At 42.2% G+C, this 19,155-nt stretch overlaps 1 protein-coding gene across 17 annotated transcripts in view; it reads right to left on the minus strand.

The window, feature by feature from the left end:
• PTPRT (protein tyrosine phosphatase receptor type T) overlaps window positions 1-19,155 on the minus strand; it is a 568,067-nt gene that overhangs the window by 154,996 nt on the left and 393,916 nt on the right. For all 17 annotated transcript variants that reach the window (XM_083618319.1, XM_083618332.1, XM_083618326.1 and 14 more), the window contains exons 8-9: window positions 10,979-11,275; window positions 10,571-10,680 (exon numbers count right to left, since the gene is read on the minus strand). In XM_083618319.1, the coding sequence (XP_083474445.1) occupies window positions 10,571-10,680; window positions 10,979-11,275 (407 nt within the window). The remainder of the gene's footprint in view (window positions 1-10,570; window positions 10,681-10,978; window positions 11,276-19,155) is intronic.

Here is a 19,155-nt window from a genome sequence, read left to right on the forward strand (position 1 = left end):
CACTGTGTATCTGAAGAAGTGTGCATGCACACGAAAGCTCACACCAAGAACTAACTTAGTTGGTCTTTAAGGTGCTACTGGAAGGAAAAATTTTTTTTGTTTTGACTATGGCAGACCAACACGGCTACCTATCTGTAACTGGCTTAAACATGCCATGGAAGCTGCCAAGTGTGGGTGCCAAAAATCTTTGCTGCCAAGTGTGGATGACTGAGTAAGCTGCACTGGGGTGTAGAATGGTGACCAGAGGGTACCACAGGAGGAAAGAGAAGTCCTGAAGGAATCCAAGAAGCTGGAGATCACTTAGAGAGGAACTTTTGTTGTGTTAATGTGTCACTGTGCTATTATTTGCTTTGGTGGATTTCTCTGAATGTTGCCAGTAGCTGTTCTGTTTTCTGTTGCACAGCTGTGTAAAGCTGTCCCTTTTGCTAAATGGGGGGGTCAGTGTTATAGATTTGGGAGGGGGCCCCCTAAACTCTAGAAATTTATAAATGGTGGGATTTTGATTATTTGGGATGTGAAGGGAGAAAAACAAGCTGCAGAGGAATTTCTGGGCAAGCCTATGCAAAGTGACTCGGCCAAGCTAGGGCCATTAAGAAACACTAGAGGGCCACTGAGGACCATTGGCAATGCAACAGAACTGTGTGTCCCCCCCCCTTGCTCTGAGGTGCAAAGAGAGATTGGGGGTTTGGAAGGTTGCCAAGGTGTGACGTGACAGAAAAAGATTCTTGAGCAAGTGTTGCTGGGAAGAAGAAGGAAAGAAGGAAGACTGGGATCCATCTTGGGCTGGCTGGCTGCAGGTTGGATGGGAGACATGCCTTTGAATCCGGGGCTGCACTGCTGCGGAGTACAAGACCCTCTTGAAATGACCATGCTGTAAGATCTCAACTCCCTCCTTAAAGACTGAAGGTGGTAGGTGAACAAACCCTATTTCTTAAAGCTATGACAGTCTCTGCCATGTCTCAATCCTGCAAAGAACCATAGACCCAGGGTGAGTGCCTGGAACCCTTTGGAATCTCGCTCCAGCTTGGTAGAAAGGTGGGTGGCACCCAATTTTTCTAACAATACTAATGAAGACAAGGAGGTATGGTGTGCCTCTCATCCATAGCTAACTGCCTCCTTTCCCCCCAAACTGGGACCACAGTGTATTGTTCATAATCCACTGTATTTTCTGGGTTCTTGCCGTCTTACTCATGCTTCCCTGAAAATCGTGTTTTATTCATTGGCTATAAATAAAGCTAAATGGAGCAACGTAAACGTAAAGTGGGAAAATGAAGTGGATAACAAAGCAACCGTGAGCTCTACTGTGATGTATACAGACCATTAAGGATTTCATTAGGTTTACTAAAAGGTCATTAGTGATAAAATATATATTATTTTTTATTTTACCTACTTCCCAAACATTATAGTCAATTCTGCTTCCCAAGCTCTGTAACCCATTGACATTAATTAGAAAGCTATATATTAGAGAAGCAATTTTAATGAGCTGTTATTTCAAATGGCTTTATTGGAGAACAGCATTGTTCAGTTTAATAGCACATAAAATGACAACTATAGAAATTGCTTTGATAAGATTAAAGCATCTAGAGGTTATTCAATCTCCTGTACTGTACCCCTCTCAGTCCTTGGGGCTAAGAATATTTTGCTATAATACACATACAACTTGCTGTGCCAGCGCTTCCTGTGAACTGTATAAGTTTTTTTTTTTTTTCCTTTTTAAAAAATAGGCTCCTTGGAAAAGCACAGAGAATACCTCATCTGTAAATTGTTTTACGATACTGCAGGAATGCATGTAGAAAAAGCGAAACCAAAAAATGCTCTTAAATATGGGCCCATGTTTCAAGTGTGTTAGAAATTAAGGGTGGACAACAACAACAAAGTCACCTTGGTGCCTGTCTGGTTGCCTCAGATTGCTGCACCTGGGCCTGACATCACACTGTGCCTTGCTCTTAAGGTGGTGCTTTGTCTGATTTTCCAAAGTCAGGTGACTTTCCTGTTGAATATAACATCCGCACCCCCACTCAGGGGCAGAGGAAGGAGGGTGCGGTGGGGGCAGGCTGCCCAGGTTTCTTCGCGGAGGGGACTGACATTTGGCATGCCACCCGCCCATGACTCCCAAAAAGAAGAGTTTGGATTTGATATTCCGCTTTATCACTACCCGAAGGAGTCTCAAAGCGGCTAACATTCTCTTTTCCCTTCCTCCCCCACAACAAACACTCTGTGAGGTGAGTGGGGCTGAGAGACTTCAGAGAAGTATGACTAGCCCAAGGTCACCCAGCAGCTGCATGCGGAGGAGCGGAGACGTGAACCCGGTTCACCAGATTACGAATCTACTGCTCTTAACCACTACACCACACTGGCTCTCCCAAGCCTACCCCAAGCCATCAGGGTAAGAGGGGGTGCTGCGCCGCTTTGTTTTGACAGCTGGGGGAGGCTTGGGAGTCGCAGGCGGGTGGTGCGCCAAATGTCACCCCCCTCAGCGAAGACAACCAGGGCCATACGCCCCCCCACCCCCTTTTTCCACCCCTGAGCTATCCTGTGCCTGGGAGGGCAGGGTGCCCCAGCACCCTCGGGAGTGCGCTCGCCCTGGGCAGTGCGGGCATAAGCTCTGCCACTGCCCCCACTCCGCCCTGCCCCTGCCACCATACAAGTACTATCACGCTAACTCAGGCATAGGCAAACTCGGCTGTCCAGATGTTTTGGGACTACAACTCCCATCATCCCTAGCTAACAGGACCAGTGGTCAGGGATGATGGGAACTGTAGTCTCAAAACACCTGAAGGGCCGAGTTTGCCTATGCCTGTTCTAACTCAAAGGGTATGAAAGTAAGAAGCATTGCATAATAATTACTCCAGGCTGGGGTGACATATTTAGGTGACATTATTTTGGTAGTCTTTAGAAAGGGTTTTTAAAAAGGGCAGTGCTTTAGCCTTCGGACTGCCTCAATGTGCTTTTAATCATATTTCTTGCAGAATTTTATGTACCTCCCCATCCCTATGTACAACTCAAATGGGCCAGACTTCAGTGGGTTCATCCATCTCTATGCCGGGGAGACAGTGAATCGAGAACATTTCCCCCTGACGTTTTCCTTTCTGTGCGCAGATAACTTTTTAGTAGGCAGAACATTCAGTCATGCACTTGCCCACCTCCAGTCTACAGTGGTACAATCCAGATTAGTTTCACTTTGCACTGCTTCAGCAATTCAATTAAAAAAAAATGGATAAGAAGAGATTTTGGCCATACTCCTGAACTGGAGGAAGCCAAGACAATTTGGAGAAGCAGCAAAATGTTTCCAGAAGGAGGTTAACAAACCTAGTATGCAGAATTCCACAATGCCTCAGTAACAGGAGAGATCACTCTGGAATGTGCCTGATTCTAAATATCCTGAAGAAATGATCCACATAATGCTTTTAATCCTCTCTCTTTTCATCTTTTTTGCTGTAAATGGTACACGGCATCTGAAGCTACTGCAATATTTAGAATTTACAGAGAGGTTTATTTTAGAGCTGTTTTGGGACTGAATACTCATCATTTGTTCCCTATTACCTTGGAACAGGGTGAACCAGGACTGGCATGAGGGTAACTTGGAGCTTGGTGGAGCCAGTTTAAACTGATTCTGCCTATGGAGCCCATAAGGTAGCCATTTCCCAAGTAAAGACAGGCACGCTCCCTTATGATGCTCCTCAGGGTTTGTTCTAGGATTTGCTCTACAGAGCCCCTTTCCTCTTTCTCACCCCATAGATATGGCTGGGCGCTTACAGAAACAGGCCTGGGATTTTTATTTCAACTGTTGAGAAGTTATCTTCACATAACTGAATGTGTGTCCTAGACTGGCTTTTAAAAAACAAAAACTGAAGTGTGATTTTTAAAATTTATTTTTCACTCTGGGAGGATTCTCTGTTTTCCTTTCTGCTCAGTAGAATGTGGATTGTTCACCGCATTGTTGAAAAGCAAATAATGAAGCAGTCAGATAATTGTTTTGTTGTAGAAACCCATTTTCCACCACTTTGGTAGTGGTGGTGGGATTCTGCACTGCATTTTGGTGGAGCCCAGCTATCAATTTCATCGTGATTTCGTTAGCCTTCCCTCCATATCTATGAAGAATATCACCTTGATATTACTATTGCTTCCCACTACCCCCCCCAGTAAAATTAAGTCTCAGTTCCTCAACACCCAATCAGTTCTTTTTCCCTTTAAAAAGTGCATTATTTGTTAAATTGAGGATGAAGAATGTTGAGCCAAAGTAAAGACAGTTTGACTGAAGAAATAATATCATGCTTTCTCGTCTTTGCTCCATTTTAGAGTAGAGATGGTGTCCTAATGCAAAGTTGGAGATGTTGTATTGTTTTAAAAATAACATTATTTATATTCCCCCAAATTTGCCTCTTGGGAATATTATAAACTCTTAAGAACCAATTCTTCTTCTCTACTGGTGGTGGTGGTGGTGGGGATCTTTTATAAAGAAGGAACTGCAAGAAATCTAGTACATATTCCATCTAGCCTGAAGGACAAAAGAGGAGATGGGGATCCTTTCTGTCTTGTATGAATCCCAGAGGTATTCTAGAAGCCTGCATTTAAATGCAAGCTAAAATACGTACCAGTAACTACAAACTCCTTTTGACTGAGATAGAAGCAGAAATGCTTTAAAATGAATCCCAACTCTTTCCCCTTGAAAACATTAGACATTCTACTAGATTCATCTAATTACAATTGCAGAATTGTTATGAACGCAATAAGAAGGAAAATCAGAACGAAGGTTAAGTTCAGATATAGGATAGGCACATATTCCCCCCCCCCCCGGTGTTTAAATAGTGCCAAGGCTTAATTGATTCTTAATAATTAATTCATCCCCCCATGTGTGGTATCTTTAAATTACCATAATTGGAAATGTGTGACACAATTAGATTAACTGAGAAAGTCACATATCAATAGCTCGCTTCACTCATGACATCTGAGTGATACTACAGGATTTTAAGAAGAGTTTGGATTTGATATCCTGCTTTATCACTACCCGAAGGAGTCTCAAAGTGGCTAACATTCTCCTTTCCCTTCCTCCCCCACAACAAACACTCTATAAGGTGAGTGGGGCTGAGAGATTTCAGAGAAGTGTGACTAGCCCAAGGTCACCCAGCAGCTGCATGTGGAGGGGAGGGGAATTGAACCCGGATCCCCAGATTACAAGACTACTGCTCTTAACCACTACACCACACTGGATTGTAAGGATGTATAAAGGTTAACAAGAGGACGCAGGCAGCCTGATCTGCTGACACATCAGCTGTGGCACAACCCAGGCCTCTACCCCTATTGTAGCATCTTAAGAACATAAGAAGATCCTGATTTATGGATCCCACTGCAAGTACTGGACCCCCCACCCTCTTTTTGTCAACTGTGTCATTGCTACCCTAATTCAATTCCCGCTTGCTTGCCTTCATTCCTCCTTCTCTTCCGCTAACCAGGTATTCTGGCAAAGATGGGCAGAAGAATGCTTGCATTACTCCAGATTGTCACGGTGACTTTTAATATAAAAAAAGCATTTCAAATTTAGATTTTTTTTAAAAAAAACCCAAGAACACTAGTTCTTAGAACGCAGCTCAAGATACCACGAAAACCTGTGAAAATCTGTGTCCCCTTTAAAACTTCCCTCCATCATATATATATATATATATATATAGAGAGAGAGAGAGAGAGAGAGAGAGAGAGAGAGAGAGAGAGAGAGACATGGCACAGAAATGCAGATGGCTGTGGCTACGAGGCTTACAAATTTATGGTTAGGGTAAATATCATCATCATCTTCAATAAGTTCCACATAATTGTATTTACAAATTCAGGAAAATGACATTAATGCTACAGGAGTGCCCTCATCATGCAGTCTACATCATTCAGAGTGATGCCTCTTAGGCATTTTGAACGTTTGACTCATAGGAGAGAAGCTTTCAGAAGAATAGAGAAACCTTAATGAACTGTATTAGGTCTGCCATTCACATCTAGATAGGAAATGGACTTAACGGAGCATCCATATAATGCTTCTCAACAAACCCACACCCACACACCACTTTCCTAATACATCACTCTGCTGGGGTTCAGAGCTTGTGTCTTTGCATTAGCCCCACCACCACTGCAGATGCTTAAAGGATCAGACTTAAAGTATCCATTCTGCAACATTTTAAACATTTATTTATTTGCAAAAGTTACACTGCCTATCGGATTCATAGTTTAAACATTTGTGCAGGCATGCCTGCAATCATTCCACATCGCTACATCAAGTGTCTCTCTTTAGCTCTGTCACCTATCAGTTTTCTTTCCTGACTGATTTTAAAATGCAACTGTGATCTCTCTTTTTCCTTGTAACCCATGTCTTCATCTGCTCAACATCCTCTAGTCATCACATCCACAATCATCTGCCTGCCTGTCTGTCTGCCTTGAATAGTTAGCTACCTGCCACTTTGGAATAGATTCTATCTGAGAGGGTACATTATGTGTGATGTGTGTTATAACCCCTTTCTACCTGGATTCAATGAATCACTGGAAAAAGTGAAACTTGACATTTTAAAACTTCTTTCTTAATCAGCAAGGCTGTAGTTTTGATTTATTAAACACTGCAAATAGTGTTTGTGCGAAGAATACACCACACTGCAGCAAGGGAGTCATAAAAGGCTCATCGGGGACACTGGAAGTATAAACTGTTTTACACTTTGAAGTAGTTCTTTATGAACTAAAGTCAGGTGCAAGGAACCTTTGGCCCTCCAAATGTTGCTGAACTACAACTCCAATCAACCCCAGCAACCATGATCAATGGCCAGGGGCAATGGGAGTTGTAGTTCAGTAACATCTGGAGGGCCAAAGCTTCCCCGTATCTGACTAAAGTTATCATGACTTTACTCTGGCTTGGAGGTTGATGCTAGCAACTTCCTTCTCACAGTTGGTCTGCATGTGCTAGCCATAACAGTGTTCTATATCCTAAGAAGTCTTTCTAGGGGTGTGAAGATAGTTAGGCTTTTAGATCTGCAGGTTGTTAACATGATGATCTCCTTGAAGGATGGGTTTACGTTGATGGCTTTTTGGTCCCTTCGGGCCCTCATGGCTCTATTTAGCTATATAGTATCTGGATGTATAGAGTCTGTAAGGTCAGCCGTTGTTATTGATTGACTGAATGAATCAACATTATGGCAAGGAGATAATAACCTGCAAACTAAAACTGCTAGCCAAGACAACTCGTATTTGAAGCACTGGGACAGATGTTATGGTGGCAGCCTGTCTAGGTAAGCGTAGCATTCCAACTTTTGCCAGAAAGACTCAAGGCTATCTCAAGACATTTTACTGCCTGAGGCAAAGGAGAAGGTAGTCCTCACTCAATTTACGGAAGTTAAACTAGACTGAGAGCTGAATCTTATGTCAACACCAGTTATGAGACAGCATCTTCCACTGCATGTGAAGTCAGAAGGTTAGATTATTATTATACAAATTTATAGACTGCTTGACAACATAAGACCATCAAAGTGGTATACAAAATAAAAACAGAACAGAACACGCAAACAAAAGTTCTAAAAATTATAAAATCCACTCAACAAACTCTTTTAAAAAAACAATAAAATCATCCATACAAACTCCAAAAACAACAAAGCAGAGTACAACTCTGGGGTGTATGATATTTTCAGCAGTTCTGTATCTGAGAACTGGGTGAGACACTTCCTTAGATATCCTTGTACCAGGCTTAAGAGGTACAGTGCAAATTATGTGGCACACATATCTCTGTTCCAACATAAGTAAATGGTCAGGGACTCAAGAAAAATGACCAAGGCAGCAGGGAGTGCTACACACCTGCCCCCCCCCCCCGACCACCAGCATCCATCATGATAGATGCCTGCATCATTCTGCCTAATGAAAGGCATTTCTTTCCAGTCCTGGAAAGAACAAGCCACCAGCTTTTGTGGGTCATGGACTGTATGGTTCCACTAGCATCTGGAAGCTAAAATATTGGGGGTATTTCAGTTTGGGTTCCCTTGCCTGCCCCAAATGACAGGATTCTTGATAAACATCAGCAGTAGCTTCCCCTCTTCCAAATCTTCCATTCTAATGTATTTTGCCTCTCCTGGTTGTCAAATGAAGAACAAACTTCATGGGAGTGACCACTTCACTTCTACACCACATGAAAACCTGCCCAATACAGCTTTACCCTAAGCATATATATTTTGAAGGTAGTTTTCAATAGGATTTATTTCTAGGTAAGTGTAAGTGCCAGGGGAAAAGAAATGCTCATTCATTAAGGACACAACTCTGCACACTGTAGGGTCACCACCATGACCCTACAGTGTACTATTTAATTGCTCGTTTTTTTAAAAAAAAAACAACAACCAATTTATAATCATAATTATGCAGCTATGCAATTACCCTAAAAATAAAATAAAATGAAGTAATTAAAGAGACCGTCAGGAAACAGGAAATGCTTCCTTAAATAGGTGATATCAGTAATGTTATGCCTGGGACTGAAGGGCAAAGCAAAGGGGGAAATGGAGGAGAGATGAGTTCCATGATGACCTAGGTCCCTTACTCCCCCACCACACATTCACAGTTGTTAAACCACAGATTTCCTCCCCTTGCAGCCACAACATGGCTTTAATTATCAATTTCTTGTTTCCTGGTGGTGGATTCTTTCTAACTTATTTATTTGCAGTGTGGGAAGTTTCTTGTTCATTCATTCATTATTAATTTGGCCATAATTGCATGATTTATTTTTAAAATTGTGTGTGTGTACACACACACACAGGAAAAAACTCCAAATCACTGTGGACCAACAGATCTGAAGTAGAGCCTGAACCAATTTTGTGGTCAGTGCACATTCTCAGCCATCTCATCTGGATGCTGTATAACAAGCTGAATGAATAAATGATGACCATTATCAATTAAACACTTTTATGTGGAATCAACCAAGATGATTTTTATGATGCATCACCCCCACTCTATATCTGTTCAGTCGGATAAGTAACTTCAGGAGTGGGGAAATCCTTCCAGTGTTCTGTACCTGCAGGCAGTGTAAATGGCAAACTGTCTCTAAAAAATTACAAGGTGTTATATTTTTCATTGTAACTGATGCTCTTTTATTTTCATAGTAACTCACAAGATCATACAGATTCCCAGAAAACAGTTTCCACTGAGGTAAGATTCAGTGTGCAGCTTATTATCTGCCTTCACGTTCTGGGATCTGCAACACACCTGTCATGCCAAACAGTGAAACAAAACAGTATTGTCTTAATTCATTTGCAAATCATTTCCCATGTACCAATCTGCCATGTGCCTCAGCTGCAATGTTCAACACTAATGCCTCATGTAGCTGAGGATTTCCTTTGCCCAGACATTGCGAGGAAGAACAAATTGTGGAAGCCTTTTAGTGACATGTGCAAACATCCACCAGAGACTCAGCTGAAACTATTCAACTCAATTTCTTACTTTGACCCAAACCACTTTCGAAAATCATGTTTCCAGATGTGAGAGGCTCAGCACATTAACCTTGCTGCAAACAGCCAGCCCTCTGCCATCTGTTTTTACAGCACAGACAACCGGTAGAATTGCTACAGTCATAGAAGTGGTTGAAATGAGACGCAACAGGCAAGATCATATTCTACCTTAAAATATATTTTTCCAGTGCATCAAATGGGCCTTTCAAGAAAATTATAGGCAGGAAACTAGATGGAATTTTAGTATTCACATTTAATCCCTTGCTGCCGTCATACAGAGTTCAGGACCTAAGTTTTGTACAGGAGTTCATGAACTTCATTTGGCTACCTTGTCAACACTGCTGATTTTTTACCTCCTCTATTTTATATTGGTAATGATTGCCCCACTCTTGAGCACACAGGACTCTCAGAGTGGATTAAAATTAAAGTAATAATGATATCCTGCCCACAGGCAACCCCCACCCCAGTTCTCTGCTATGGCCATTATCCATTATGATGTGGATAATGATCCCAAAAGACTATTATTTCACTTAACAGAAAAGCTCAGGGAAATCTGTATGCAGGCCAAGAGTACATATTGTAAGGACTGTGGGTTGCTTCAAACCTAGAAAGGATTTCTACCAACAACAACTCAACTCATATGAAAAGAGGATATTTGTTTTTCCCTAGAGAACAAAAGGAATTACAGTGAGAAGTAAAATGACTAGATGCAGTCTGCAGGCCCTAAGATTCCCAGCAGTTATTAGCAAATACATTGTCATATAGCAAATGCCAGACACTGAACAGAGAAGGTGCAAGGTGGATGCCATTATCTATGAACTCACATCAGAATATGACCACCAACTGGTGGGCATGAGACAATATCAACCGCACAGATTTAAGTATAAATGCATTTGAACATGCAATGCAGTAAAACTACTCATGTAGTGCTAATTATACCTGCAAATAAGGCAGCCCCTAGGCCTCTTCTATTCCAGAGTTTTAGTCTGCAGTATTTTTCATAGATTTTTCTTCCCAACACCAGGCCTTGGGACACACAGCCAACACCTAAAAGGCATCTACGCCACATTCACCACAGGTGGAAGTACATCTTGCATCATCTAACAATCAATTCCCCTTACCTCATAGAGTGTAATTATTCCATTAGTCTCATTTGGTGGCTTCCACTGAACATAGATTTTTTCTTCAAAAGGTCCACCCTGAATCGATTCAAGGGGAACAGGTCCAGGAACTAGGAAGGACATGAGAAAAAGCAGTTATTGTTTACAATACTTATAGCTTCTTCTTCTAAAATTTCCACCCACAAGAAAGGAGTATTCAGAAATGCTCAGGTCATCTACTTAAATAGGGCATTCAGTTTAGTTACAAGATTGTGATATAAATATTTATTGTTATTATATATATATATTTATTGCCTTCCTTGCATTTTGTGGCTGTCTATGTGTGTGCACATGTGCACACTGATAGTCACAACTTGTGTTTTCAACTACTTTAACATTTTAAGTCATTAGCGCTTTCTTTTTCCTTACCATCCTCCTCAGTTTGAACTACCAGCTCTTCACTCTCCATCTTGCCCTCTGGGTTTGAAAGAGCCAACCTCAGTCGGATAGTCATGAATGGTCGCAGTCCCCGCAAAGTATAGTGTGATGACGTCTGAATTAGTTCCTCCGCCTCATATTTCTGCTGGTTGAACACATACTGGTAATGGACTGTCAGGTTATAGCTGTGGCAACGAGTCACAGCATATCCGAAGGGCTCCCACTGCAAGGTCAGCTGCCGAGATCGGATGTCAACAACCTCCACATTCTGTGGACCATGTACAGGATCTGTGGAGCAAGCACATGATCTTTAGGTAAGTAGGCATCCAACAGGTACACCTTTCTCTCTTCTCATATGTTAAGTTTGCTGGTAGAAATACGTTAAGTTTACTTAAATAAATAATATTTGTTGTTCTATTTAAATACTTGATGAAAAACTCAGTTATTTTGGTCAGAGAGACAATTAATCATAGGGAAGAAAAGCTGAAGGACTCATAGGATGGGATTGCCTGGGTCAACGAATGGTCAATAACGTCACTTATTATATTTTCGTACCACAGAAGTTGCCATTTGAATTTCTTCATCAGGGATCCAAATACCTTGGGTACTCTCAGGGGAATCATGAATTCATATTATAAAACAGTTTAATGTACAAAAATCTTGAAGCAGTGTACAAAATAATGAAAAGCAAACAATGCGTAATAAAACAACACTAGCATATGTGGCGATCACACAGGGTCCCCGGACATTTGACGGTCTATTGATCCCTGTGCCACCACTGTGCTCACTTCCCCGCTGCCACCAACCCGTTACTCTCGGCTACACACTGAGTCCAGACAGTTAAAACTGAACCAAATAAACAAGTTTATTTTATAAGCATTAACAAGTTTATGGTTTCTCAGATAATTTTCTTGTCAGTTTCTTAACCTGAGTTTCTTTACCAGCCTATACCTTCCTAATACCTTCTGACTGTTTATCGCAACTGTTTGACTGACTCCTCTTAACAGATTCTCTCACTCTCTCACATCAGACTAACCCAACCCACAGACTTATCCTCCCTCTCTCTTCTCTAACTCCAGACTGACTTCTTAACAACTCTAACTCTAACTCCTCCCCTTGGGTTCCTATAGGTAAGTCATTTTACAATTAGTTAACCCTTTCCTTATGAACCCAGTATGATGTCACACACCTAGGAGGGCAAATGCCACAGCATAAAACAAAATTTCATACCTGCACCATGACCAGTAACTAATATCACTAGTATGAAGATGCAGAAAAAATTTAATACCAGAAATGTATTTTTAACTTCACAACACTCCTATGGTTTCTACAACAGTGTGTGAAAAATGCTTTGAACAAATGACAATGACTATGTATTCTTATTTTTTTATTGATACAGCAAGAAAAAAGAAAAAAATGACCATGTAATATGTTGCTTGACTCATTCCATAAAGCCTATGCAGACATATCATTGGCAGACATATTAGCACAGTGAATCTTCTTCAGTTCTTATAACATCTTGTTGTTTGGATTAGGTAAATAGTTTCCTTCCAGCACTAACGTGCATTAAGAATGTTTGGTGTACACTACCAGGGCTACTGAACTCATTTAAATAGATGTCCTGGTGCTTTTCAGCCACCGTTCTTGTATGGAGGTAATTTAGAAGAGAAAAGTAATTACAAGGAGACAAAATTGCATTCTCTTTGGCTTTTTGTGACCTCTGCAAAATGTAACCTGGTCATAATTTACTCAGATTTGCTGCCTCATTATGCATCCAAGCCACAATGCATGTTCATGTGGTGAACAGAAAGCCAACGATATATGGGATTCCTTTCATAAGATCAACAAATGGAGCTTGCTTTGTAGCAGCTGAAGCCCCGTGCAGAAGATAAATGCTGTTTATGTGTGTGTCTTAAGGATTATCTCCACTGGATTTGCTCCATGCCTGACTGCCATCACTGGATGTGAGATCTGTAGAAAAGCCAACACACATTCAGCCCAAATAGTGCCAGATTTACGTATAAGCTAAACAAGCTATAACTCAGGGCCCCACTCTCTTGCCCCCCCCCCAATATGTTGTTGTTTGGTCGTTTAGTTGTGTCCGACTCTTCGTGACCCCATGGACCAGAGCACGCCAGGCACTCCTGTCTTCCACTGCCTCCCGCAGTTTGGTCAAACTCATGTTGGTAGCTTCGAGAACACTGTCCAACCATCTCGTCCTCTGTTGTCCCCTTCTCCTAGTGCCCTCAATCTTTCTCAGCATCAGGGTCTTTTCCAGGGAGTCTTCTCTTCTCATGAGGCGGCTAAAGTATTGGAGCCTCAGCTTCAGGATCTGTCCTTCCAGTGAGCACTCAGGGCTGATTTCCTTAAGAATGGATGGGTTTGATCTTCTTGCAGTCCATGGGACTCTCAAGAGTCTCCTCCAGCACCATAATTCCAAAGCATCAACTCTTCGGTGATCAGCCTTCTTTATGGTCCAGCTCTCTCTTCCATACATCACTACTGAGAAAACCATAGCTTGAACTATGCGGACCTTTGTCGGCAAGGTGATGTCTCTGCTTTTTAAGATGCTGTCTAGGTTTGTCATCGCTTTTCTCCCCAGAAGCAGACATCTTTTAATTTCGTGGCTGCTGTCACCATCTGCAGTGATCATGGAGCCCAAGAAAGTAAAATCTCTCACTGCCTCCATTTCTATTTGCCTCTTCTATTTGCCAGGAGGTGATGGGACCAGTGGCCATGATCTTAGTTTTTTTGATGCTGAGCTTCAGACCATATTTTGCTCTCTCCTCTTCTAATTCTAATTATAAGCGGCTTATTTCTAACATGCTTTGAATTGCATTACCTGTTGTTTCTGTCTTCTATTAGAAAGAAAGCATGCAAGCTTTCACCGTATGACCCAACAGCCCATTTGTGCATATCTTAATTTTTTGAACCTTAAAGTGTGTGTTGTTCTTCAAAGGCTCTCATAGCAGCTTACAAAAATAAGATGCACCTCTTCCTCAGGCTCATAATCTAAAGATCCTTGGCACATGAGGAAAAGGGAATGGGAGAGAAGAGGAGAAAGCAAATTCCAGCACATGCCAATGTTCATGGTAGTTTGTGGCTCTGTTGCACTTCAGAGGACCAGTCCCTTCCCAGAAGCACTCTTCATCCCCAAATCATATCCAGTGGGAACATCTAGGTTAGGAAGTCAGGGCAACTCTTGCCACCCAGTTCTTCCTGAGAGAGCTGGCTTGTGACCAGCTTAAATCATCACAGGAAGGGTCTTGTTACCTTCATCCCTTGCAGATGTCAGTGGTGGTACATTATTATGAATGCAATAATATACAATATTACCATGTGCATTTCGATACTGTGTACAGTAAAACTCAAATACTGTATTCACCAACTGTTCACCATGAGAGCACATATGGACATGCATAACATAGTGATAGATTATATATAATTTCCACTCATAATTCCTCTGTTTCTCATAACTCTTCTACTGACATCAGGCTGGTGCCATCTTTTTGGCACCTACTTAAAGCATTTTTGTTAAAGCATACCTATCCAGACATGTAGAAGTTACATGTGTTTAAATCCGACTTTAGCTTATTGTATAAGTTTAATGAGTTTTGAATGTTTTTAAATGCGCACTTTTAACTGTTTTTACTGATAATTCTAAAGAGTTTCTTTTTCTAAACCTCTTTGAGGTGTTACTGCAACCAGGTGGTATATACATTTTGTTAAATAAAAAATATTTCAAGGTGCTATAAAATTATATTGCCTGTTAATTCTATATTCTCCTTGTATTAATTTGTAGAAGAAAAATATATAAGAAAGATATTTTATTTTTTTAAAAAAATAATAATAATAACAAAACACACAAAAAAACTAAGGAAGCCTGTAGACATCTGTCCTAAAAACCACATGTGACATGAAGAAGAAAATCTAAAAATTGTTGCAGAAGAGAACAAGCAAAACATTGTTTTTTCTTCTGCTCATGAACAAGGAATAGATTTGTTGAGCAGCTGGTGTGCTGTTTCTATCTATGAAATAGATGACCATTTTTAAAATAAAAAGCTTCAATATAGTCACATTTATTTTGAAGCCTGTTTTAACAAATACAAATTTGGCTCCACATTCTAAATATGCAAAATAATTTTATCTTGCATGTATGGGAAAACAGGCCCGGTGTGCTGCTATTTAAAGAAGTGTTTAATTTATTTTTATTTTTAAAGTATCTTATGTGCTGCACTTCTGGGCAAATCCAGAACAACTCATAACATTATAAAACAGTACAGATGGGGTCAGGGCTGCCGTAAGCATATGCGGCGCAGGGGTGCAAAGATCTACCCAGTGCCCCCCCCCGGTTGCACAGTCCCAGGCGCACAGGAGGGCAGAGTTGGCCGGCTACTTCAGCGTCTTGCTGGCTCGGTTGCCCCCCAACTCGCAGCGCAGAGCCGCCCGCAGCAGAAGAGCCTGCTGTGGCTCTCCAATCGACAGGCGGGCTGTTCCCCGGACTGAACTCTTGGGCCCTGGACTCTTGGCCTGGCACCTCTGAGAGCCCAGTGCCTGGGTGCCCCGCCCCCTAGTGCCTATGAGTAAGACGGCCCTGGATAGGGTAAAATTCAACATAGCACTAAGGAGATTGTTCCATCAGTGGAAGCCTTTCTGCCTGCCCATCAGAATGAACTCCTCTTTCCTCTCCCTTCACTCTCTTTTAAGGGTTCTCCTAACTCTCCAGAGCAGATTTAGTGGAGTTGAAAGGAATGTGTGAGAGGAGAAGCCCCATGCACTTGCTTTTGCTACCAGAACTGGACCGTTGAATATGACCCATATAAAATAAACATGACAACAACAATGATGCTAGCAATCTTAAAAACCTAGGCCAGCTGGAATGGTTTACAAATATCAATATAAATTACAAGCCAACCAACAGAACTGTCAATACTAAAATAACCAATGCTAAGATAGCAGCTTTTAAGAGGAAGTGTTTCAAGAGAGAGAGAGGCTTTTAAGACTGACTTAAAAATTAGCAACCACACCACACATTTAACACACTTCTTATACCGCTTCACCAGCCATGGCTTCTCCCAGAGAATCCTGTGAACCATCCTTTGTTAGAGGTGCTGGGAATTGTGGCTGTGAGGGGTGCCCTAGCAACTCTTAACACCCTTAACAAACTATAGTGCCCGGCTGGCTGGTGCTGATGGGAGCTACAGTTCAACAATATCTGGAAAGCCACGTTCCCCATCTCTGCTCTAGAATATCCAACAGCTGTATTCAAAAAGGATAACTAAATAAGGCCTGCCTACGGGAATAGGCATTTGGACTATTCACAAGGAGGCAGGTGTGGAAATGTACTGCCACCCAGCTTAAATCACAAGGAGGGTAAAGAGAATACAAGCATTAGGACCACCCTACCTGCCTGAGACTTTGGTACCTGAAAAAACAACAACACCTGTTCCCACATCCACCTCTCTGGGAACTTAGGTCAGCAGATGAGGCTTTCCTCGGGTACCACCAAATTCAGGTGGTTGACAACCAGAGAGGGTGAGTTTTCAATTGTGGAACCCCCATTTTTAAAATTGCTTATATTTTGCATGGCCACCCTTCAGTTGTGAAAGAGTGCTTTTCTAGACTTGAATATCAAGACTACTATGGTAAGTGAGATCTGGAACTGGCATACTTTGGGGCCTCTACACTCCACCTACTCAAAGCTATTTGGTCCTGACAGCAGTAGCCAGGCATCCCTTCACCTGGATGTCCAAGGCTGTCAAGGACAAGGTTGCGTGCGAGTCTTCTAGGACTTTGAGCCTGGGTTGTTTACAAAGCCTCTCCTCCTCCCGGAGGGGAGGGGTTGTGATCTGGAGCCGTTCCCGCGCTTTGCAGGGGGCGTTCCAGCCCCTGCTTGCCGTCATTGCTGCTGCGCCACGCTCCCCAGTTAGTCTTCCAATTGTAGGGAAGCTCGGGGGCGGGGTTTAGCCGCTCAAATGCGGCCACGGCAGCTCTTTCCCCTCATTGTGCTGCCGGGTTTCAATGGGTCACCCACCCACCCTTCCCTTTAGTTCATCGCTTCGTGCATGACCTTGCTATGGACCTCTGGTTGGTCACCTTGGTTGCCCAAGGGGCCTGGTAGGAGTTTTTACCCAATTGGCAAATGGCACCGGCCACTTGGTTTTTCACCTACCTCGTAGCAAATAGTCACAACTTTCTGGTATTGGTGGTTAGGCATTGGAATATGTTGTTGGTGTATGGAAGGGCAGGGTGTGGCCATCACCTACCCCTTCACTTTATGGGTATTCCGTTAAAGGAATCCGGCGGTCATGGATCCTGTCTGATGCCCTGCTGTGGTTGGGGGCCATGGCACGACCCCCGGTGACATCAGGGGAGAGCTTACAGTTGTATTTGCATCAACAGGCTCCCCTCCTACTGGTGGTTAACCCTTGTTAGACTCACCCCTCCCTGAGGGGGTAGAGTCAAGCTCTGCTGTTTATCCAATGCCTAAGCCAATACCTCTCACATGCTTTAATCAATAAAGTTGTGGCCTTTTCTAGCCCATTAACCTTATATACTGTGTCCTTGTGTCTTTCTTATCCCCAAGCGGGGGGAGGGGGGTCCTTGAATCACAACCCAGTTTGTGCAGACTAGGCTCATGGAATTAAGAATCCTGTTTTGTTTGAAGCAAAGGTTGCTATTTCTTCAAAAGTGTCATTCCGAGCATCTGCCCAAATGTAACTAAACAATATTTAAATCCACATGCTTCAGTTAAACGAGTGCAGGTTTCTCATGCAGAGACTGATAGCTTTTCCAACCCCATGGTTCCTGTAATACTGCACAAAGCACAACAGAATAAGCATGTAAAGCAATTAATCAAAGAGGGATTCTTAGCATGACTTTTCTAAAAATAAAAAAGAGAGAGACAAAGATGAGAACTAAGATCAATCTCTCTATTTTCTTCTTCTCCTGGCTGACATTAAAAATTGCTTTCTACACTATCCTTTTATTTATCACAGATGCCTAGCCAACAGGGGCTTACAAAATGTGAACAAGAAATATTTCGGCAGCCAACTAACAGGCAATTAAAAGTGTACATTTCTGCAAAAAGAGCAACCTCCTGACGAATAAAGACAGTGACAGAGTACTTCATGGAGAAGCAAGTGAAGCAACAAAAGTGTCACATGATTCAAGCACCTTTTCCCACCTGCCATTGCCACCTGTAGCCAAAAGCAGCAGTTCAAACAGTGGCGACCCTTGTCCTCCAGAACAGGAATCAACCACCATAAATTCCACAGCCAAAGTCTTCCCGAGCTGTGATTCTCCAAGGCAGGTGCAGCCCACTAGCAATATTTGATGTCCCTCTGTGGGGTTAATAAACCTGCGTGTTTTAGTTTTTGCTACTTGTTGGTTGCCAGGCACCTCATAAGTCACAGACTGCAGCCGGTAAGCTGCATTTAGCTTTGCAGAACACAGTTTATTGGGCAGACCCAAACTATAGCGCACCGGCAGTCATATAGCTTGAGTAACCTTGAGCTACCCATTGGTGATTTAATTTTCCCTTCCTAGTGGGTTCCTCTGATTTCTTTTTCCTTTTGTTAGTGACCAGTGCCTGTCTTAACTTTTGTTACTGTGCAGTGCAAGCACTTTATAAATCATAATCGTTAGGTATCTGTTATTAATTACTCATAAGGATTATGCAACATTGCACGTACACAGGCCTATAATACTTCCTAGGTCCCGTAAGCAGCATTTACTGCTGTCAGATGGCCTTTTCCTAGCTTCAGAAGGTGTGTTCATATGACCAGCAGTCATTTATACTGATGGTTGCTTCAAAACTATTCTGCAGAAAACCACCCCACATGAACATCCATCATTATTTGAACCCAGACCCTGGGATCATCATTTGAGGCCCTTCTTTGTGTGACACCTCTGTGAGAGATCTGGAGGGCATCCACATGAGAATGTGACTTTTCTGTGGTGGCTCCCCAGTTGCATAATAATAATATTTTTTTAAAAAAATTATTTATACTCTGCCTATTTCGCTGGGTTTCCCCAGCCACACTGGGCAGCTTACAGCACACAAAAAATTGTAAAACATTCGACAATAAAAAATTTCCCGATACAGGATTTCCTTCAGATGTCTTCTAAAAGTCAGTTGTTTATTTCCTTTGGCTAATTCAATCAAC

This window comes from Podarcis filfolensis, assembly GCF_964270895.1.
Source record: "Podarcis filfolensis genome assembly, chromosome: 6".
In the NCBI taxonomy this organism is placed as follows: Eukaryota; Metazoa; Chordata; class Lepidosauria; order Squamata; family Lacertidae; genus Podarcis; species Podarcis filfolensis.